The sequence below is a fragment of the Misgurnus anguillicaudatus genome, chromosome 13, assembly GCF_027580225.2.
Source record: "Misgurnus anguillicaudatus chromosome 13, ASM2758022v2, whole genome shotgun sequence".
Lineage (NCBI taxonomy): Eukaryota > Metazoa > Chordata > Actinopteri > Cypriniformes > Cobitidae > Misgurnus > Misgurnus anguillicaudatus.
The window spans coordinates 22,638,062-22,661,430 of record NC_073349.2 but is presented as its reverse complement, the minus strand read 5'-3'; the positions used below and the strand labels follow the sequence as shown (position 1 = coordinate 22,661,430).

The window sequence follows — 23,369 nt, the reverse complement described above, 5'->3', positions numbered from 1 at the left end:
TTGTATGTATGATGTGTATTGTTACAGTATTGTACATTACTTCTAATTGTTTTTTAATTTAATTTTGTTTTATAGTTCATTTGACTTTGATTTTCATTTATAAATGTATTGTCTGTATTCACTAGTAGTGATTTGGATAACTGCTATTTATTTTTAATGACAGAAAATCTATGATATTCTTTGCAAAATGTTTAAGGATTAGTCAATTTTCTTAAAAAAAGTCCAGATAATTTACTCACCACCATGCCATCCAAAATGTTGATGTCTTTTTTTGTTCAGTCGAGAAGAAATTATATTTTTTGAGGAAAACATTTCAGGATTTTTCTCATTTTAATGGACTTTAATGGATCCCAAAACATAACCGTTTTAATGTAGTTTAAAATTGCAGTTTCGAAGGACTCTGGACGATCTCAGGCGATGCGTGAGGGTCTTGTCTGGCGAGACGATTTTCATTTTTGGCAAGAAACATGGAAGATATGCACTTTTGGACCGCAACTTCTCGTCTTCCTCCGGCTGTGTGACGAGCCAGCACGACCTCACGTGGTGCGTCATCACGTCAAGAGGTCACGGATAACGTGTGCAAAACTACATCCCAGTGTTTACAAGTGTGGAGAAAGAGGACCATTCCGACGTCGTTGTATGTCGAATGATACTAATAAATGTCTTTGTATTAGTTTATTGTTAAAATGGTCCGCAAATGTTCGTTTCATATATGTAACACGTGACCTTTCAACGTCATTACGCAATTGCGTGAGGTCGTCACACAGCCGGAGGAAGACGGGAACTTGTGGTTTAGAGGTGCCTTTTTTGTTTTTCTTGCCAAAAATGACAATCGTTTCGCTAGATAAGACCCTTATGCCTCGTTTGGGATCGTTTAGAGTCCTTTAAAACTGCAATTTGAAACTGCATTAAAACTGTTAAGTTTTGGGGTCCATTACAGTCCATTAAAATGAGAAAAATAAAAATTTAAAAATGGACTAATCCTTTAACTAGTATGAGAACATAGCAGTTAATTGTGACATCTGATTTATCTGATGTAATACAGTAACAGTTCAGGGGTAACATTTCACTTCATATCTACTTTTCCACTGATCCAATAAAACCCTAGTTAGTCTATTAAATATTTTGTATTTGTTTAATTTTCACAGCTGTCTGTCTATATCTGTCTTCAATTCCAGACAAATGTGAAGCAATTCAAGTTTCATAATCATTGGCTCTAAAACCCAACCAAACTGTGATGAGGGAAGTCTTGGATAAGTCATTCTGATTATGCTATGCTTGGCAGCGAGTACATGTTACATAATAGTGTTATACCAAGGGTTTTAAAAGCTTGTGAATGAGCACTGTTTGAATTATCATTTGTTTGGGGATGCTATTAAGATGTCATTATATCTGTATAGGTATCAAAATAATGAACTGAATTCCTAGGTAAAATCCATACAGATAAAAGGTACAATATGAATGTACAAAATGTCAAATGCACTACACTACACTCCCTTGCTATTCGACGGTCCTCCACAAGAGTGCAGTAAACCTAAAAATTGTAATGAAAATGAAAATTCTGTCATCATTTTCTCATCCTCATGTTGTTCTAAATCTGTATAAATTTCTTTTTTCTGATGAACACAAAAAAAGATATTTTAATAAATGATGGTAGCACACAGCTGATTGTAACCATTGACTTCCATAGTAGGATAAACAATTACGAGGGAATTTAATGGGTACCGTCAGCTGTGTGCTTACCATCATTTTTCAGAATATCTTTTTGATCATTTATCACAATACTTCTATAATATTTGTTTTCCTACTATGGAAGTCATGGGTTACAACCAGCTGTGTGGATACCATCATTTATCAAAATATCTTCTTCAGAAAAAAGAAATTCTTACAGGTTTAGAACTATCCCTTTAAAGGTAAGTTAAAATAATACTTTTAATGGTTCAGTTTTCATTTTAACATCAAAAGCAAAACAAAACACACATTGTTGATGCTTTGGTCAGATAAGTAAACACACAATTTTGCTTTATTTTCCAAATAAAACACATGGCTGAAGTTTCGACTTCTTTCTTTTCATAGTCGACAGCAACAGTCTTGCAGGTGCAGTGTAAGGCTTAACGTCTTTCAGCGTGTCTACGGTAAAATCCAGCATTAACCAGAGTGAATGAATATGATCCACATTGATAGAGCATACAGAAGCTGTGCTGAGGTTTTCCAGCTAGCACCAACATGATAACACAGTACAAAATGGACATACAGAACAGTTATGCCAAAAGTTGTTCCTGTTAATGGCAATAACATGAAATCGGTCAACATAGTATTAAAAAAAAATGGATAATCAACTTCTTTTAACTAATAGCCCAATATTGAGTTAAAGGACAAGTTCGCTATTTTACACTTAAAGCCCCTTTTTCAGATCGTGTTTATGATGAAACAGAACAATTTTGACTGAAATTTGGACACATGCTGCTGGCCTTTCCCCCACCCTCACAATGGCAGAGGTGCACTGGAACAATCCCTCCCAAAATGCATTAAACTCTCGTCTACAAAGACGTGAAACTCACCGAGTGGTCAGGGGCGCTCGCCGACATGCTCACACAAAAATCGCCGCAAAAGATGCCCTCCAACAGGTGTTCTAGCATTCGTTGTGAACTTGTGGACCTATTTTTCCACAGCTTGAATAATAGACACTCCAGCCCAGTTGGCGGCGATAATCCACCTTTGACAATTGCAAGAATACAAACAACTCCATTTCCGTTTCTGACAGCGGAGTAATACCGTACCTCACAACATCTAATACAAGTCAATGGAGTTGGACAAAAACGACGATAAAACCTGTTGGAAAGCATCTTCTGCAGCGATTTTTGTGCGAGCACATAATTGAACACCCCCGACCACTCGGTGAGTCCCACGTCTCTGCAAACGAAAGCTCAATGCATCCCAGGAAGGATTGCTCCAGTGCACCTATCCAGCCATTGTGAGGGTGGTGGTGGGGAGGGGGTGATACAACAGAAACCGAAAATTCTCGGGCCAGCAGCATATGTCCAAATTTCAGCCAAAACCGCTCCACCTCATCATAAACAATCTGAAAACAGGGCTAAGTGTAAAATACCGAACTTGTCCTTTAAGTAAATATTATAGTGTGTTTACAACAAAGCTGTCATTTGAGTTTTAAACCAATGAAAAGAAAGAAAGAAAGAAAGAAAGAAAGAAAGAAAGAAAGAAAGAAAGAACAACCACCACAATAAAAACTAAAAAAGTTAAATCAATCTAGAACAGAATATGAAATACTAGATGAAAAAAAACACACAACATACTGTGTAGATTTCTTCATATGCATTTTAAATGTACATTTCACAATTCAAACACTTATGAGTATTATTGCACCAGATAATGTAAATTACTTGAAATGGCATATTCATAAGGCTGATTAAGTTTTTAATGAATCATAAAAAGAGAAGTGTTTGGAAACATGTAAACAAATGCTTAATGCTATATGACTTTCTTCCTTTTAACCGTGACATCAATACAATGAGCAACATACAAACTTATTAGCTTAGACATGGATATCCCTTACTGTTGTAATACCATTCTTACTTTCAAATTACAGGCATTTAATAAATAAGCTTAATCCGGATTCTTTGACATTTAAATAAACATTTATGAAATCCTATTTGTAGATGCACCCACCCACTTTTCAGCATCAGACCTATTATCAGCATTATGATACTATGTAACATGTACAAAACTGAAATACAGCATTATTTAGTGATTCTTGTTTATCCTTGAAATGTGTCTACTTAAAAGTGGCCTTGATGGTGAGGAGCTTCTTTTTAAAAACATGAATAGTTTTAAAGGAGAATAGAAATCTTGTGATTGAAACCTGTCCATGATGGCATTACATTCTGTGCTTAACAATGCCTGAAAACATTATCAGGAGCTTATTTTATTTTTGTGAAAGAACCACAGACACAATTTGTTCAATGTTTGAAACCTAACTGCTGCTAAAGATGGCTGGAATGCACCTTTCAGATGTTGAATGGGCAAGATAAAACTCATTAAGGCCTTGAACACATCACAACCTCAGAGGAACAGAGCACATTACTACCGAATGGATTCAGTAATTGCTGTTCAGGCCCCAAAAGTTTCAATAAAAACATCCAGAATGGTTTGAAATGGTGTTAATGATGTGTTTAAGCACCATCACCGTTGATGTACTACATTGATAGGTGTTTTGTAACCTTGTTACTCCTATATCTCAATTCTGGTGTTTTCTTTTTTGCTTAAAATAATCAGCTTTATCCTGCATAACTTCCTAAAGCTCTGACCCAATAACCTGTGGTCTCATTTTACCAGTGTGGCCCTTGTTTAGACAATAGTGTATCATGTCAGGTGCCTACACAGAGTCCATCTACAGTACCAAACTTCCACTGCGTCTCCGCCTTATAATGCGGGAGAGGACAGACTTTGCACACTTATGTACTACATCCTATATTTGCACAGATAAGCAGCTAATCTAAAAAATTTTCAGACTGTTGTCTCATACTCCATCACTTCCTTGGGTGTGCCTAGACACCGATACTGGATCCTTGGCGTGACCGGAGCCGCACTTTCCAGTACCAAGATGGTCTTTCGCAGTCTGCGATCAATGAAGTGGGCGTCCCACGCTGGGTATTGTTTCCTGGGCAAGTCGATGCGAATTACCGGCCCCTCTGTCCTTGGTGAGAGGCGAGGTGCGGGGGTTCGAATGCTCGCAATGGGCCGCACTTTGAACACATCCCCACCATCAACCGCCTCGCCTCCTTTAGTCCTCTGCAGTGTCCGTGGAGGGCTGCTGACCGCATCCAAAGGAGCAGCAGAAGTGGGCGATGAAATGCAGGGATCTGGAACGGCACTCACCCGTACCCCGCAGCATCCAATATAGGTCCCAGACACAGGCCCATCAGGGTGCAACAGGCAGTAATAGACGAACATAAAAAATGTGCCCAGGGCGTAGCTGCAACACACCACACAAACTATCACCACGGCGTAAAAGTCCGAGGTACGTGGACTGCGGTATATGTACCAAATGGCAGTAAGGGCCACATTCTCAACCAGAACTATGAGGCTGTAGAGGAGCAGACGGCATCGCGTGGGACCCTCACGCACGCTGAACCAGCAGAATATGTACACGATGCCCACCATCATGTTGTAGATGATTTCCTCCCATTTAGACATGCAGAAGTCAGTCTCGCCCTGGATAATCCAGAACGTCATGGCGCACCAGTGGGCCACGATGAAAATGCCAAAGTAGAGCTGGAAGATGGAGGCAAAAAGAGCGAAGGCCATGGCACGCGCTCCCACTGTGAACAAGTGCCAAAGGATGTTCACCATCACTGCTTTATATGACATGGGAAGCTTGTCGTCACGAGAGTCTCGTAATGCCTTCTGATAAGATGCCATCATCCAACCCAGAGACACCAGAGAGGCTGATGCAGACAAACCTATAAACACAATAAGAATAAGAATAAAAGTGATGCAGAGTGGGTGGAAGCAGACAGACGGTTGACTTATGCTATTATTTCCATTTTCATTCCATTTCAAGCTGCTGGAAAAATAGGAATTGAGTTAAGGATTTATTTGGTGTTTCATATATTAGAGAGTATATAAATGGTGTGGGTGAACAACATTGTAGGTCTCCAAAATCATTAAAGAGGCTAATTTTAATATAAAATCTTAATTGTTTTTCAAGGCAGCATGTTTTCATGTGTCTAATGTGTTTAAAGTCCTCATAAAATCAAAAGTAAAGGTTAATAGCTTTAAGTATAAATATGTTACGGATATCTATAAACTAGTATACTTCAACACATTAAATGAAAATAAAAGCATTTTAAACTTACCGTTTGTGCAAATACAGATTGATGATTTTTATGACATCATTCTGCACTTCAGCTTTTAAGCAAATTCCAGGCTATGAGGTAAACTAAACACTACTGGCAATTTTAAAAGTGGGAGTGGCCACTCAATATGCCCAGCCCTAACTTCCTGTTTCAGTGGAAATTGGACATTTCAAGCACGCACTTGACCCTTACGAAAATTAACCATGGTTTTACTACAGTTAAAACCAAAAAACCATGGTTACTGTAGTAAAAACATGGTAACCACAAAATAACCATGGTTTTGATTACTATGCCAGAGAGCATAAATACGGTGGAAAGGAACGCCCACTTTATCTGGCATATGCCGAAGCACATGTACGCCGTGAATATGGCCAGGGAGACGCAGCGTCTCGTTCCCTTCTCAGGGAACAAGGGTTACATACGTAACCTGAGACATTCTCTTTCGAGGGAACTTCAACGCTGCGTCAGAGCTGATGCTATGGGGAACGCCTACAGTGTGACGGCATCTGAGTATGTATATCAAGTTCGACCAATCGTTGGGCGTGACATCAAAGACGGAAGCCAGAGAGCATAAATATGGCAGAAAGGAACGTCGACTTTATCTGGCATATGCCGAAAGCGGGTGTACAGGCACGCCGGGATTATGGCAGGGGAGACGCAGTGTCTCATTCCCTTCTCAGGGAACATCCCCTTTCAAGGAAACTTTAACGCTGCGTCAGAGGTCACTCTATGGGGAACGCCTACAGCATGACGGTGTCTGAGTATGTATATCAAATTCGACCAATGGTTGAGCGTGACGTCATAGACAGGGAGTCCTTTCGAGGGATCTTCAATGCCGCGTCAGAGCTGACCCTATGGGGAATGCCTACAGCGTGACAAAATTTTGGTCCAAAATGATAAAAAAATTACAACTTTATTCAGCAATGTCTTCTCTCCTGCGTCTGTTGCGAATGCATGTGCACAGTGACGTTGCTGCCGTACAACGCTGCTAACGTTTTATCCTCAGACATGTTTGCGAACATTTTCTTACAGCGTGCATCTCCCTCAGACTGTAAACAAAGCTCGGCCGCAAAAAAAAAGCTGGGGCGCACCACATAACACGTCAGCAGCGTCACTGCAGTCTTGTGCATGCAGTTTACACAGACCAGGAAGAGAAGATAATGCTAAATAAAAATAAAATAAAGCCAGAGAGCATAAATACTAGTAGTATAGTAATCAATACACCAAAAAAACATGGTTACTACACTTTTACCACAATAATACCATGGTTAATTTTCGTAAGGGGAGTGGGCCTTTAAAAGATGTCAAAGTCTAAAACGTTAAACTATGTCTTTTCCAAAATACTAATCGGAAGTCCAAAGTGAAACATTTTAAACGCACAATAGGTCATTTATGCTGCTAGAGGTTTCCATACAAAAACAAAACACTGTGACACTGTGCTAGTAGTTTTGGGGTATTTTAATCCAAAAATCATACATATAATGCCTTCATAATTAATACTAATAAAATTGAACAAGACCAAATGATCTATGGTTTCCTTGGCTAAAAAAGCAAATCATTGTTGCATTTGCGTTGCCAATCATAAACTACAGCATAAGATGAGCAAATAATCCAATAATATAATATAAAGAAAGAGAGAAAACCCCACAACTCCCTTTAACAACAACAACCACAAAAAATCTGAGTGCTGTAGAGCGTGAAAAAGCTCTCATGAATATTTGACAAGGTTCCTGTCTGACCATTCATCAGCTCACCCACTTAGTCAGGAGAAGTCAAATGTAGGATCTCCTTTAATCAGCAGGAAGACAGTCATTAGTTATTTGTCCAGCTATCATTCACTGCTCTGAATGTGATCCTGTGTGGTTATGGCACACCCAGCCATATCCATAACATCACTAATAACATCATATATAGCACACAAGGGAAAAACCTTTTACTATAAAAGTGCAGGTCAGTGCAAACCAAAAGAAAAATCTTGCACTGCTTTCTGTAGTCTGTACACTGCTGACTCTAGGGTGTCCACTGGTTATCTCCTGAGAACTGGGTATGCCTTGCTGTGATCTCTTTTTGGCAGATCATTTTTATCTTTGTATAATTGATGTACTCAGCAATCTTACTGAATATACGAGCAAGCCTTCTCCTCTCGAACCTATTGTCAGTACGACACAAAAAGAAACAGGAACGAAACCTTTCAATAAAGATCGCATCCTGCAGTTAACCATCTCTGACTGTTCTTTAGAGTCACAGTTTGCTGTTTGACATTTGGATAAAATTCCCCGGGGAACATCTGACAGTGGCAACAATTGTTCCCGTAGTGCAGTATTAATGCAGCAGAGAGTTCTCGCCGGTCTGTGATCAAAGGCATCTGACGGGTGGGTTTGTAACCGTGGCATGTCCTGTTCCTTCCTGACAGAGCCGGAGATAGATTGGAGCAATGAAACTACAATTAACGGTGATTGTAAAATGTCACCATTATACACGATGACACTAACGCGTATCTCTAATTTTCTGGTAATTTTCTAAATCATTATTTGATGACTGTAATTTTCGTGTTAAATGGTGTTTCTCTTTATTCATTGCAAAGTTGGATGGTGCCCCTCTAGGGCACAATAAAACAAATTGCGCCGTAACTACAGGGTGCGGATCTGAATTTAATCATTAATGAAATTACTTAAATATTCATCTGACAAAAACTAATATCGGTTTTGCACACTGACATAATACATGTATGTAACCCCACTGTCTTTACATATCACAGATCATTTTCTTGGCAAATTAGGTTAAGAATTACAATTACTATGTACACTGTCAGACTAAAATGGTCAAAAAATGGTCTGCTGTCACTGGGGCAATACTCTTCAAAATGTCCTAATGAGCTATACAGGTAGACCTATACATCTGGTACCCACTCACCCCCACGTCATTCCAAACTCGTAAGACCTCAGTTCATCTTCGTAACACTGTTTAAGATGATTTATATTTAGTCCGAGAGCTTTCTGACCCTCCATTGAAAATCTATTTACGGTATACTGTCCATGTCCAGAAAGGCAATAAAAACATCATCAGAGTAGTCCATGTGACAACAGTGGGTCAGTTAGAATTTGTTGAGGCATTGAAAATACATTTTGGTCCAAAATTATACAAAAATTACAAGTCCATTCAGCATCGTCCCCTCTCCCGCGCCTGCTGCGAATGCACATGCACAGTGACATTGCTGCCGTAAGACGCTGCTAACGTTTTATCCTTAGACATGTTTGCGAAGATTTTCTTACAGCGTGCATCTCCCTCAGACTGTAAACGAAGCTCGGGCGCAAAAAAAACCTGGGGCGCACCACATAACACGTCAGCAGCGTCACTGCAGTTTTGTGCATGCAGTTCACAACAGACCCAGAAGAGAAGCCAATGCCAAATAAAGTCGTAATTTTTGTTATTTTTGGACCAAAATGTATTGTCGATGCCTCAACAAATTCTGGCCCACTGTCACATGGACTACTTTTATGATGTTTTTATTACCTTTCTGGACATGGACAGTATACCGTACATAGATTTTCAATGGAGGGTCAGAAAGCTCTCAGACTAAGATGAACGGAGGTCTTACGAGTTTGGAACGACATGAGGGTGAGTCATTAATGACATTATTTTCATGTTTGGGTGAACTATCCCTTTAAGTACTAATATGGACCATTTTTCTGACAATGTAGTCAAAAATTTTACTCTGATCTCCAAAGATGGTGAGTTTATGAAGAAGTTGTGCCACACTGAAATTAGATGTATAAAAATGACATTTTGGTCAGAGAATGCTGGGTAAAAAATTTACAAAACCCAATTGCTGGTTTATATTAAATTAAAGAATATCCGTATTTAACCCTACCACCGGTTAAAAACCCCAAGAGGTTAATTTATACCCAACCACTAGGTTTGTCCATATTTTATCCAACTAAGATAAAAAAACTCTGCATTTATAATAGGTACATATATTTAAATGTGTATAATGTTCCATATAGCAAATATTCCATAAAACGTGGAATATGCTTGGACATAGTCATTGTTTGGAGTTCATGTAAAGTGACTTACCCTGCAAGGGCAGAACTTGGCTGGTCTGGACCATAATGCTGAGCTGCAGAACGAGTTGAGGTGCGCTCTTCAGAAAGGTTTCCAGCAGCCTCAGCATGCTGATATCAGCGCTCTCGAACATCATTCGCCAGTAGAAATGTCTGTGTCCATGGTGTCCACGCCAGCGGCTTTGCACTCCCAGATATAAGGCATGAACATACCTGAGATACAGCCAGGAAAGAGCATGGGTCTATCAAGAAATGGCAAATTAAATAAAAGCACATTTATGTCTCATAAAAGGTTCTAGTTATGTCTATAGCTTAGTCTATTGTAGCTCAACTGCATTGTCAGAAAAAGGTAAAAATATGTAGCTACCCAAGCTGTCACTGGAAAGGTACGCTTTCAAAAAGTACAGTTTTGGACCTAAAGAGTTCATATTAGTAACTCAAAGGTACATATTGGTACCTCAATGTGCATATTAGTACCAAATGTAAACATGTCTGTACCTAATGGTACATATAAGGAGATTTTTTAAGGGTACTGCCACAGTGACAGTTGCGGCACATATTTTGACCATTTTCTTGCGATGCAAAGTAAATGATAAAATGCACACCTTGAATACACTGTTGCTTTTGATTAAAACGTCTGACAAATGCATAGATGTCTATAACAATTTTAATTGCAACATGCCACAGTTCTCACATAGTATGTAAGCGTATAGGACACCTGTGTGTTTTACATATGACTACAACCAGCTGCAATAAATCAGAGCAGAATGCCAGATAGATCCAACTTTTCATGTTTTGTCCTCAGCATCACAGATCCTTTGGCAGATGTCTTGTGAGACACACTTAGGGTGGCCATTCGTGCCAGTTCCGCCGGACACGTCCCGAACATGTTTTCACGGTCGTTCTCCGGAAGTCGCGTTGCTCGACCGCATACGTCATCGAGGTTCTCACATTTCAGTTAAAATACATTAGAAAATTAAGATTTATTTCTTTTAAGACAGACAATCATTGTAATTTAATTCTTACCTTGAAATGTAACGGTTGCTTTTCTGAAATTAAAACCGAAATATTAAACCTTGATGACGTATGCGGTCGACCAACGCGACTTCCGGGGAACGAACCCGAAAACATGTTCAGGACGTGTCCAGCAGAACTGGCACGAATGGCCACCCTAGACACACTAAGGTCACTTAATGTAAATAAAGTGTTCACGGAAGGCATCACTATCTTTTTTATCACCTCAAGTTTGTGATGCATGACCCCAGAAGCACACATATGTAGTAAGATGGATGTCAGTGCCACAGGAAGTTGAATAAAACAGGGGTCCTTTATGGAAGCCATGGCATATTTGGAAGATTTGAAGTAAAAAATGATCAGTTGTACAAGAGAAATATATTTTATGTGGGCCCCCTGCAAAATCTTGATGTTAAGTATTTTTGCCTTTGACAGGAAGTGCCATGATATTTTAGTCGGTCTCAAGGGTACTGAGAGTAATAGGAGTGTTTTCTGGATGCCAGGAGATTGACAGAATGATTCACACTAAATTGATACGTTCTATAAAATCGCTCCACATCCTCTTCACAACTGGCGGTGCAAGTAAAAAAGCACTCACTGAAAGGAAAATCAAGCAGTACACAGACTGGGAGAATGGCTGTCAAAGTCTCCAGGAAGACAACTGACAAACATTGCAGTTTAGCTTAGCCCACTACTTTGCTTAACCAAAACCCAAAAGCTTTCAAAATCTTATAGAGTGGCTGCCCACCCTGCCAAAAAATGGTTTCACTAAAATACAGCAGGAACACATTTTTTATCAGGTGTTGTCAAAACATGTCATGTACTACATCTGCATCAAAATTTGTTATGTACTGCACCTGGGAAAATCCATTACACATCCAAACCTTATACTGAACCTTACACTACATTAGTGAGGGTCATACTATCATGTTTATGATATGAATTCAACCATGTTATGCTGGAGTTCCTAATAAAGTTACCACTACTGGCTCATATACTAGAAGCCAGCAAAATGTATGGAATTTTTGCTAGTCCAACCCTTTCGGAAAAATAACACAGTTTTAATACAGTTTAAACCGAACAACCATCTTTATGCAATAAAAGTCATGGATAAACCATGGTTACTGTAGTAAAACTACACTTAAAGATAGTGGCCCTCATTTATCAAAAGTGCGTACACCAAATATCCAGCGTACACCTTGCGTACACCCAAAACCACGGTGACTTTGAGATTTATCAATATGGACGTTGGCGTACGGCACGCTCAAATCCTACGCCAGCTCAGGAGGTGGTGTACGCACATTTTGAGTTAGTGCAGAAATGCGCAAACACTTCCTAACACCACAAAACGCACTGACAAACTAAAATATATGATATATTATGACCCACTGTAAAAAACATAGTAATTATAAACTTCAGTGTTTATTTTTATGCAACAATGTTCAATGTTTAATTTGTGAGACTTTATCAAAGCATTTGATTGGTATGCATATGTATTCCTTAAGTTGAGAGCCTGTGCGCTTAACCTGATGTTTCAGAGCGAGCATGTGAACGGTGCGGTAATATTACCATGAAAGCGCCTTTCTGAAAATTCCGCTCCCTCAGCACCGCTCGTTGAACCCAGAACGCCCTTTGATAATTTGCTAGTTCGAGAATCTGTAAAAACGTCTAGCAATAAGTTATGGAATTCAAGCCTTATACATAAATGTAAAGTAAAAATCAAAGTTAAGATTGAGCAGGAAGAAAAAATTGAAAGGGACTGCGGAGAGACTGTAAAGAGTTAGCAAATATTCTTCCTGGAATCTGAAGCGGCACATTGCAAGAAAGTACAAGGATATGCTACGAAAACATGGTAATGCAATAAAAGGTAAGCTAGTTACATACCATTCGATGATAAATAAATACAGATGAGGTAAACTAAAATGCTTGTGTTGAATGGAGCCGTAAATCCGATCATGATGACATGCGGACAAAATTATGGCCACAAATTATTTTTATGCTACATTATGGACACTTCTTTTTCTTATTTAGTCTAAAGTATGGCAATAAATTTAGAATTTGTTCCCAATATTCAACAGTTTGTTCCTTGGAATTAATTATTATAATATTTCGTAATTACTATTACAATTATTATTACTTCAAATTATGAATTAGCTTAGCTAAAACATGAGGATGTCGTAGAAACAAATTGTTAATTTATATTATATCCGGACCTCTGTATCAAACTGGATCTAAGATACAGCTAACAAACAACTGAATGTAAATACAGAACAACACACTACAAAAGTTACTACATCATTTTAAAATATTATTGTAAAAAAATTAACTGAACCATTAAGCAGACATAGAATTTAGATGTAGGCAACAGTAAATAATAATAATAATAATAAATAATTATTCTTCTAAATATCAATTAATAATAAAAATAATAATAAGAATATTACAAATTGTCATCCAATTATTAATGTGTCTTTAATCCCACTCTTTAAACTCCCAAATAAAACAATTTTGTTTCTTTTCACTTGCCCGGATTCTCTTCTTTGCCGTCTTTTGTGTGTCAATGTCGTAAAATGAGGGCGTGGGGGAGGTGGAGACTTGAATTTATATGGGCTTGTTATTCTAATGACGATCGTTTTCGGCCGCGGCATTTATGAAGGGCAGATATTGCGTACACCTGAATATCAACGGTACGCACAGTTTCATAAATCAGGCGGTGAGAGGAGTGTAAGCATAATCTTACGCCAACATATACGCCCGTTTCTACGCAAGAATGATAAATGAGGGCCAGTGTGTCTAATTTTGAAAAATGCTAACGGTAGCCGACTTGCAATGAAATCACGATCCCACCCTCCATTCAAATCGCCATCCAAAGTCACCCCTCCTCCAAAACACATGAACACGCACAGATCAGATGGTCACATCTCATTTCAGTGAGAAAACTTTGCAATAGAAAGTGAATAACATTACCAAAATAATAGGGATGCACCGATATGGAAATTTTGGTCGATACCGATAACCGATAACTCTTTATATTTGGGGGGGCGATAACCGATATATAGGCCGATAAATATTCATATTATTTTCACAATGGAAAAACTCCCAGACCGCGGACATCTTGTCTTTGTGCTAGACTAGCATAAATATTCTTAAGCCCGCAATACGTGTCATCTTCGTGCTATGGCACAGAAAGCACCAATCAAAACTCCACAATGAGCAAGTGAAGTGGTTCAACAAACCAAAATAATCCATCATTTATCGGCTTTAATTTATCTGCTTAATTTTGCTATTAGACCGATAATATAAAAATAAGCAGTTATCGGCCGATAACGATATGTCGGCCGATATATCGTGCATCCCTACAAAATAACCAACATAAACAACTGGTTTACATCAGAATTAAAGCACACTTTTGGTTGTGTAGACGTAGTACACTGCAAAAAATGATGTGTAAATGATGTGTTAATAGGGACGACACATTTAATGTGTTGTCCCTGAACTAACATACCTTTTGTGTTATTATTCATTGTGCCGTCCACCACGGTCCTGTGACATAAGATCAGAAATGTCTTGTCTGCAAGTGTTCATTTTTCACAAAATAGAGTAACGCGAGTAACCAACTCATTTAAATTTCACTAATTGTAACTGCGTTACTTGATTTAAAAAAAACATTTGTTACATGTTTATTACCGCTAAAAGTAGCGGAATTACAGTAACAGAATTAATTGTAACGCGTTACTCCCATCACTGTTTTTAACACAACTTGTGTTGTCCCTTTCATTTATTTTAACATGAAATAATGCCTTAAATGGCATGACACACACAATGTGTAGGGAATTAACACATAATTTTTTGCAGTGTAACTATATCGTTATGCTAATCTGTAAACAAACACAAATTTCATCAAAGTAGAATATCTGAATCCATCTCAATACAAACAAGTCGCGCACCTACCTAACCAAATTAAACAGTGCAGTGACCCTTTCAGACTCTTTGCCTCCTGCAGCTGTTTGCATTTCGTGGTAAAGCAGTAAAGTTACCAATGTTAATTTTGGTTTTTGCTCTTTGCTGATCCAGGCAGTTTTTGCTGTTGTTGTTATAAAATATGTCTTTCATTTTGTGGCTCCTGTGCAGGTTGTCAATTCAGCAGAAAAGTTTGCCATTCTCCCTCTGTTTACAGACAGAAGATGAACGCGCCGATGACGTATGGTGTCTGCGTGAACAGGCTGCGTGGTAGCATGCAAATTACGCTTACGGATGAGGGACAAAAAAGGTTGAATGTCAAATTGGACAAATGTCACTCTGACTAACACTGATTGTCACTTTAGGTCTTTATAGAGATTTGCTTCATTAAAAGTGAATCTGAATTATTGCATATGAATTTATATTGTGACCTAAATCATTTTAATAGTCAGTTAAGCTGAAATAGTAAAAGTTTGTGGTCAAAAACATAAAGACGTCTGCTGACCAGTGATGGATGAAGCCTCTTTTATCCACACAGACTTAATGCAAATACTGGTTTGAAACAAAATATAAGTGTGAAATATAAGTGGAATGTAAACTGCTTTATGTTGGTCAATTATGTATAGAATAGATTACGAATAAACAATCGAAATATTATGCTTTAATTAACGCTTAATGATTTAAATGGCTTTGAGCAGTGGCAGCCGGTGACTTCTTTTTTTGAAGGCACACGATGCGAAGTTTGTCACAACATGTGTGTGGTTAGTAATTTCAAAATATGTGTTTGGCGCGTCGAGTGAACCTATTTGCATCACGTGTTTTGTCAAAATAAGTGCCTGCTGCAGACGCGTCTAAAGAGTTTATGATAAAAGAGACGCTAGCGTTTGCCAGATACTCGCATAATCTCATGCATAATCAAAGTTTAGTGTTAACTCATTCACCGCCATTGACCAAATCGAATTGATCAAAAACGGAAGTTAAAAAGATTTAATGGTTATTTTAACTGCCTTTATGTTTGATAGTCATTCTGAGTCTGATCTCTAACATAAATTCCTTTACAAAAACGCAATTTTTTAAGCTTTTTGCTCAAAATGTTGTATTTTTGAAGAGAAATATCCATATTTCAGTGGTTAAATTAAGTAGAAAAAGTAAATATATAATGAAACGTTTTTTCCCCATTTTGTTTGTTTGTTTGTTTGTTTATTGTTTGTTTGAAAGCAGAGGGTGTGTTCTTTAATTTAATATAATTTGTATGTTTATATATTTATAGAAAATGATTTTTCCTGCAAGGAATTTTGTGAAAATTTTGTTAAAATCACAAAAATGCAGGTGGGCAACTTTTCTCAAAAAGGCTGGCGGTGAATGAGTTAAGGGAGTGTCTTGTGTGTATGTTGTGAACTTCCCTTTAATCATAAACGGGTTTGACGCGTGTGCAGCAGGCACTTATTTTGACAAAACACGTCATGCACATGGTTCACATGACATTACGAACACATATTTTGAATTTGTGCCCCTCGGAAGAGCAGTCACTAGCCGCCACTGGCTTTGAGAAATGTAAAGGCAAGTAAGCACTTTATGATGTCAAATATGCAATATAGATTTTAGACACGGAAGATAAAAACCAAGACTCTGTGGAGATGTATTCAAAGGTTCTGTACTCCACGCATTACTCAACCTTTCAGATCAGCCATATTCACAGACGAGGGCAAATCTCACTCAAATCCACAGCTGCCCACAGCGTCCCGCAGTTTATCAACCACACAATAACCCTGGCTTAAGTTTTATAGGTTCCTTGTCTTGTCACAGTTAATCTCAGCGAATTCACTCTCAGGAATATGTTTCAAGAAGGCATTAAGCTGTCCGGCCTCAGTAGAGCTTAACTTTGATGTCCACAAAGAAAATCAGTCTCATATCACCTTTCATTGTAGCTGAGACTATTTAAGGTGGTGCATTCCTGCCTCTTGGTCACCCATACCAATACAAGTGTCTGAATTTCAGACAGTCCAGCTGGAAATAAAGGCGATGTGGATTTTAAACATACTATTGGCTTGCTCAACAGGGAACTTCTAATTAAACTGTCCATTGAGGGATGAACCCAATAACAAATAGCTTTTCTGTTTGCTGTAATACAAATCAACCTCTGAATCAACACATATCAGAGTTAAACCTCTCTCTGGCTGAATGTGTTGAAAGCACAGGTGAATAATGGAGTCATTTAACATCACATTAGGTGAACAAAAATTGAATGTACATAGTGAATATGACTCTTTTGCACATTTAATTTTTAAACTGCACATTTAAACCTCGGCATGCATCAGGCAGCACTTTATGGCAAAAGAAAAGAAATGACTTTCATAAAACTTTAAATGACCATTAATACGGTAATAAATCTTCTCTCGTGGGCTTTATAGTAAAATATTGTGACCTCAGCTCAGAGGATATGTTGTCATTTCTCTCAACACAGCAGGTGTTTTTGTGTACCTTCGAGGTACTAAAATGCACTCTTTGTATGTACTTCTGATGTAATATGAACTCTATAGGTGCAAAGTGTACCTTTGGAAAGGGCACTGCCCCACTGACAGCTAAGGATCTTTTTTTTTCTTTTCAAAACAGGTTTCAAAACAGCCACATTTTTTAAAAAAACATGGTGATACTTTACAACAAGGTCTTACTGTTAACATTACTTAAAGCTCATAACACACCCTGTTTCTGCATTTCTGATGTTAATCTGGAGTACCTATAGAGTAGTATTACATCCTTTATATCTCCGAAGAGCCTTTAGTTTAATCAGATTTATAAAAGAAAGATTAGCTTTACCGATTATTTCCGATAACGTGCGAAAAAATGATTAAGGAGGAGTTACTACCACGGGAGGAGTACGAGTCATGCAACTATACAACACTGTTTAACTTATGATTCACTACATGTTTGTGTCATTTATATAATATGCACGCGCCTATTTCCAACATAAGACCAAAGTCTTTCTTATCACATGTAACTCATGACCCGGTTGTGACTTTTCAGTGAAAAACAGCATTAAACTAGCCTGGCTCCGCCTTCCTACGTGCTTCCGCTTAATTTTCATTTCGCTTCAGTACTACGTCTGGGACTGCTGTGTAGAGTTTCGTTTTCTCCTGCAAAAAACTGCAGGTCCAATCAGCGAACAGAGGGGGGTGGCTAAGAACGATGACGTTGAGGTCGTGTGTCAGTTTGAGTTGTAGTTCAGTAATGGCAGCGGAGAAAGATGTGAGAAAAGCTATTCGGTCCTTTGTTGCAAAGCTGCCGAATATACAGAAGTAAAAGCCGGAGCAAGAACCAGGTTTGCTAAGTTTTGTTGGTCTGAGTATTCTGACTTGTTGTTTCCGGCCGGTTTCGGCGCATGATATACGTCACGACCACACGTTAGCGATCGCCTATGGCAGATCCTGAGTGACTCTGGGCAGATCCAATAGTTTTAAACTTCAACAGAGGACCCTTCTTAACGGAAGTAACGCTTTGCACTGAAGCGTGGCCAGACTCTCTGTACAATTGAAATGAATGTACGAGAGTCTGGTTTGGACCAGGCTAGCGTTAAACAAACACACATGCAAAACTCCGCTGCTACCCCGAATAATAAACTATATCCATTGTTTCGATAAGGCTGGCTTTCTTCTCCTTACATCCGAAAACACACTTTTTCTTTCATGCCATTGTTGAGTTTTGAAATTAAACAAAGCTGTGTCACGTGATATGATGTTTGCAAGTTCTAGCGTCTCCCGCTGATTGACAGGTAGGCAGGGTTTTCCAGGGGAAGTGCCCATAAAAAGAAGTGATACGAGAAACCCCTGAAATGTCAGGTGGACCCGTAATCAAATAAAAAACTTTCCGAAACTTGTATGAACCTTGGCGAAGTGCATTCGGCACAGAAATACTCTGTAACACACCCAAGTGCGCTTTTGACACTTTGCCTACGTTTAACATGAGAAAACAACTTTATAACTGTGTTAATAAGTCAAAATGCATGAAATACCATTGAACCACCCCTTTAATGCAAAATGAACTAACATGAGCAATTGCATTGGCCTTATTAATTTTTGGGAAAATCAATCCCACTCACTTCTAAATTTAGTCAGTCAAATTGAGTCGCATCTTCCACAGATCTTTTTTTCTGAATTCTTTATCATTGCATACCCACTCGTGTCACTCACAACCCGTTTAAACAAACTGAGTACTTCACAATGGTAAATTATCAGATAAACGCCCAATTCAATTTCTCTGTCTAATTTAAAATGCAGTTAAAGCTTTATGCAAACCTGAAAAAAGTCTTTACTTTCACATATACTCTACTACGCCTATAGCTCCTCGTCTGTCTGTAGTAGCTCATAGTTGTCTCACTCTCTGTCTCACAGACTGCCGCAGGTAAACATCTATAATCCCTCTAATGCAGAGATGTGACAAGCCCCGTGCTGATGGCAGATTTAAAGGCATTACTGCTAATGCCAATCAAACAAAGACAGAGCCTGTGGAAAGCTCTGCTCAGAAGCTTTTAAGCAAAGATTCAGTCAGAAAGTAGATGGAGGTGAACAATATAAAAATCCATGGGTTTATACGACAAGTCAGACAGAGGTAAACGTTAAAATGTGAATATGCTGGTATTCAGGTACCTAGCAGAGAGAGAGAGAGAAAGAGAGAGAGAGAGAGAGCCTGCAGTGCCAATGCTGTTTGTCTGTGGTTGCTGAAACTGTTTTGAGTGAATTATATATTCACTGGTGCACAGCTCAGTAGGGCTTAGACTAAATTCCTCAAGGCTAATTTGTGAATAAAACGTGCTAATGGTTCGATTTATTTAAATTAGTTACAAATTATTCCCCACTCTCTGGCTTCTTGCTGGCTGGCTGCTTTGCTTTAAATCACTGAAATTCGTCTGAAACATCTGAGAGTGCAAAATAATTTATTATGGAAAATGTGGTATGACAGAATGATGGCATTATGGAAAAGGTCAGAAACACAAGAAACATGGATCCGTAACCAAAAGGTCAAGGGGAGAAGAAGAGCAGTTACAGGCAGCATGTGTGTTGTGACAGGAGCACAGATGTAGTTTGATTGAAAATGCTGGCAGCTTTGTGATATCAGTGACAGCAAACACCTGCGGGTGATCCAGCAGGCCAAATGTCCACTCACACAGAAACTGAGCCCTGTCACTGCTAATCAACACACATCGCTGCCTTTGTGTGTGTGTAACTACAAACACACAGCATTCATTCACAACACATGCCTGCATTATGCATGTGTGTTTATAGAGTAAACAAACGGCGCTAAATAGCACTAAAAGTGATTCTTGGCTCTTAATCATAGAGGAACCATTTTTAAGTGCCATATAGCACCGACGAAGTACTTGTGTAGCACCTGTGTAGAACAATATTGTGCTATGTAGAACCATATGTGGTGCTATAGTGGTGCTATATGACCCCCGTATGGCTCTTCATATGTGCTTCATAGGTGCTATATAGCAATATAAATGGTTCCTCTATGATTACGAGCCAAGAACCACTTTAAGCGCTATTTAGCACCGTTTGTTTTTAGAGTGTATATGTGAATGAATTAAACTCTGGGTTCACATAGTGAAGTTTTTTAGGTGTACAATTAAATTCTACTTTTCTACTGTTAGAAAAGAAATGATCAAAACAGTACCTAAAGAGTTTATTTAAGTACCTCAAAGGTGCATATTGGTACTATATGTATACTAGATGGATTCTTTCAAAACAATTCCACACTGTAAAAAGATTACGTAGAAATTACAGTATTACTGGCAGCTGGTTGCCAGTAACTTACTGTAAATTTAAATTTATGTTATTAATTGGCAACAGTTTGTTCTAAGTTAAATGAACATTAACAAGTCTTTGTCTTTAAAGAATAAAACTATAAAATAACAGCCTCATGCAAAGCATTCTGGGAACCAAAAATCCTCACCAACCATTTTCAGTTTTTTTTCCTTCAGATTTTGTTCCCAGAATGCTTTAGTTGAGGATGTTATTTTAGTTTTATTCTGTAAAGATAAAGACTTGTTAAAGTTTAATACACTGTAAAAAAAAATCAGTAGAAATTCCAGTGTTACTTGCAGCTGGTTACCGGTAACTTACCGTAGATTTAAATTTATGTTATTTACTGGCAAGATGTTTGTTCACAGTTAAATACATTTTAAATATTAACAAGTCTTCATCTTTACGTAATACAACTATACAATAACAGCCTCATGTAAAGCATTCTGGGAACTAGAAATCATCATCAACTTTTTTCTGTTTTTGCTTCAGATTTTGACAAAGACTTGCAAATGTTTAATGTTGATTTAACCCTGAACAAAATGTTGCCAGTAAATAACATAAATGTAAATCCACGGCAAGCTACCGGCAACCAGCTGCAACCAACACTGTACCGTAGATTTAAATTTATGTTATTTACTGGCAAGAGTTTGTTCAAAGTTAAATAAATTTTAAATATGAACAAGTCTTTATCTTTACAGAATAAAACTATACAATAACGGCCTCATGCAAAGCATTTTGGGAACCAGAAATCATCATCAACCTTTTTCTGTTTTTTTGCTTTAGATTTTGTTTCCCAGAAAGCTTTGCTTGATGCTGTTATTTTAGTTTTACTGTAAAGACAAAGACTTTGTCTTAAATGTTTAATGTTCATTTAACTTTGAACAAAATATTGCCAGTAAATAACATAAATTTTAATCTAAGGTAAGTTACTGGCAACCAGCTGCAAGCAACACTGTAATTTCTATGGACTTTTTTTACAGCTAGAGATCATTTTTTCCTGACAGAGTAGATTTAAATCGCTTTAAATGTTTATACTTATGCATTTGGCCGACTCTTACATCCAAATGGTGTACATTTTGTCGGCATGATGAGTGTTCCTTGGGAATCGAACCCACGACCTTTGCCTTTCTGACGCAAAGCTTTTACAAATGTTGTTGAGTGCCGTCTGTCATCCACAACCACACTGAAGCTTAGCAGAAAACAGAACATGCCCCATGTTAAAATAAATAAAAACAAATCTGTTATCCGCTCTAAAATTGAACCAATGGCAAGCAATACAAAAAAAGAGGAATATCCAGTGCGATGCCGTAAAAACAGAAGGATTTCAGAGTGTACATAAGGCGATTTCTGGTGGACAGATTGAATGACTGGAGGAGTCTCTCTGGGAGATTATTGACCCAGAAGCCCATAAGAGGTGGAGGAGGAGGGGCCTGGAACCAAACGGCTTGGATATAATGATGAACTGGCAACAGGAAATACACAGCGGTGGTAATAAAAAAGAGGCTTCCTTTCACTCACTGACTAAAAAAACTCAAACAGTGACCGGCAATATTATTGTGATGTCCTAAAATTATCCATGAATTATTTTAAACAATGGAGACCATGCTGAATTCATCAATCTGTGCAAAATACTAAAGCTGAAGTCCTCTCTTGTATAACACAACTACTGATTTGGCCAATATTTACCCTTAGACTTTGCTTCTTTACTCTTGAAAATAAAGGTGCTAAAAATGGTTTTGCAAGGATGACACAAAATAACCATTTTGGTTCTCCAAAGAACGTTTCAATCAAAAGCTCTTTCTTACTTTGTTGTAGTCTGCATTTATGCCACATTTATAAGGTTCTGTTGATGTTATTGGTTCTTTAGTGAACCACACAACAAATAACTTTTAAAGAAACCTTTATATTCAGGAGTGTAAGGTGGGTGTGTTACACTTTTGCTTGAGAGAGGACCCTCCATGTGATGAACAATGGAGGGTATGAACTGCTGATGTGACACGTTAGTATTTTACCATATATTCAAAATTCCCAAGTACGCCCCTTACATACCTCCACACCTGTGCCAGCTGAAGTATATGGACGATGCATTGAAAGAGCCACACGCAGACTCTGCAGCACGCGTCGGTCCTGCTCCGGGTTCCGGTGATCACGGCAGACCGGCCAGCGCCCCGTTGTTCGCTGTCCTTGGTGCTGAACTGAGCCTCCGCGTTGGACGCCGCCACCAAAGCAGCCGCGGCCGTGCCGCTCCCGTTCGCGTCCAAGTAATCGTACGCGAACCATCTGAAACTGAGCACCTGCACCACCACAGACGGTATTAGGATGAAAACGAGTGTCAGCGCGAACCACCAATAGTCCCGCCTGAGATAGTAGTCGGCAGCCAGCCACAGGTCCGAAGCACCGTCCGAAAAAAACACCAAGAGGGCGCATAGGGTCCAGCAGCAGTCCAGGAGGGAGTGCTCCTTCTGGGGCGTGCGTTTCTCCGGAGCGGGGAGGCACGTCGGCGGAATGTCATTCTGCAAAGACACGGCTGTGCCGTCTGATTTCGCGGCCATGTTTGTTGTAGAAAAGAGAGTGGATGGAATAGAGAGACGGTGGGAGGGGAGGGATGGATGAAGAGAGGGGGGTCGTGTGTCTGTGTGGGAGGGATGAGGGAGGGA

At 38.7% G+C, this 23,369-nt stretch overlaps 1 protein-coding gene across 1 annotated transcript; it reads right to left on the bottom strand.

The window, feature by feature from the left end:
• Positions 1–1,900: 1,900 nt before the first annotated feature.
• Positions 1,901–23,369, bottom strand: xkr7a (XK related 7a). The gene is made up of 3 exons (XM_055188884.2): positions 22,762–23,369; positions 9,951–10,150; positions 1,901–5,480 (listed from the first exon to the last, which is right to left on the bottom strand). The coding sequence occupies exons 1-3, from the start codon at positions 23,262–23,264 to the stop codon at positions 4,525–4,527; spliced, it is 1,659 nt and encodes a 552-aa protein (XP_055044859.2). The 5' UTR covers positions 23,265–23,369; the 3' UTR covers positions 1,901–4,524.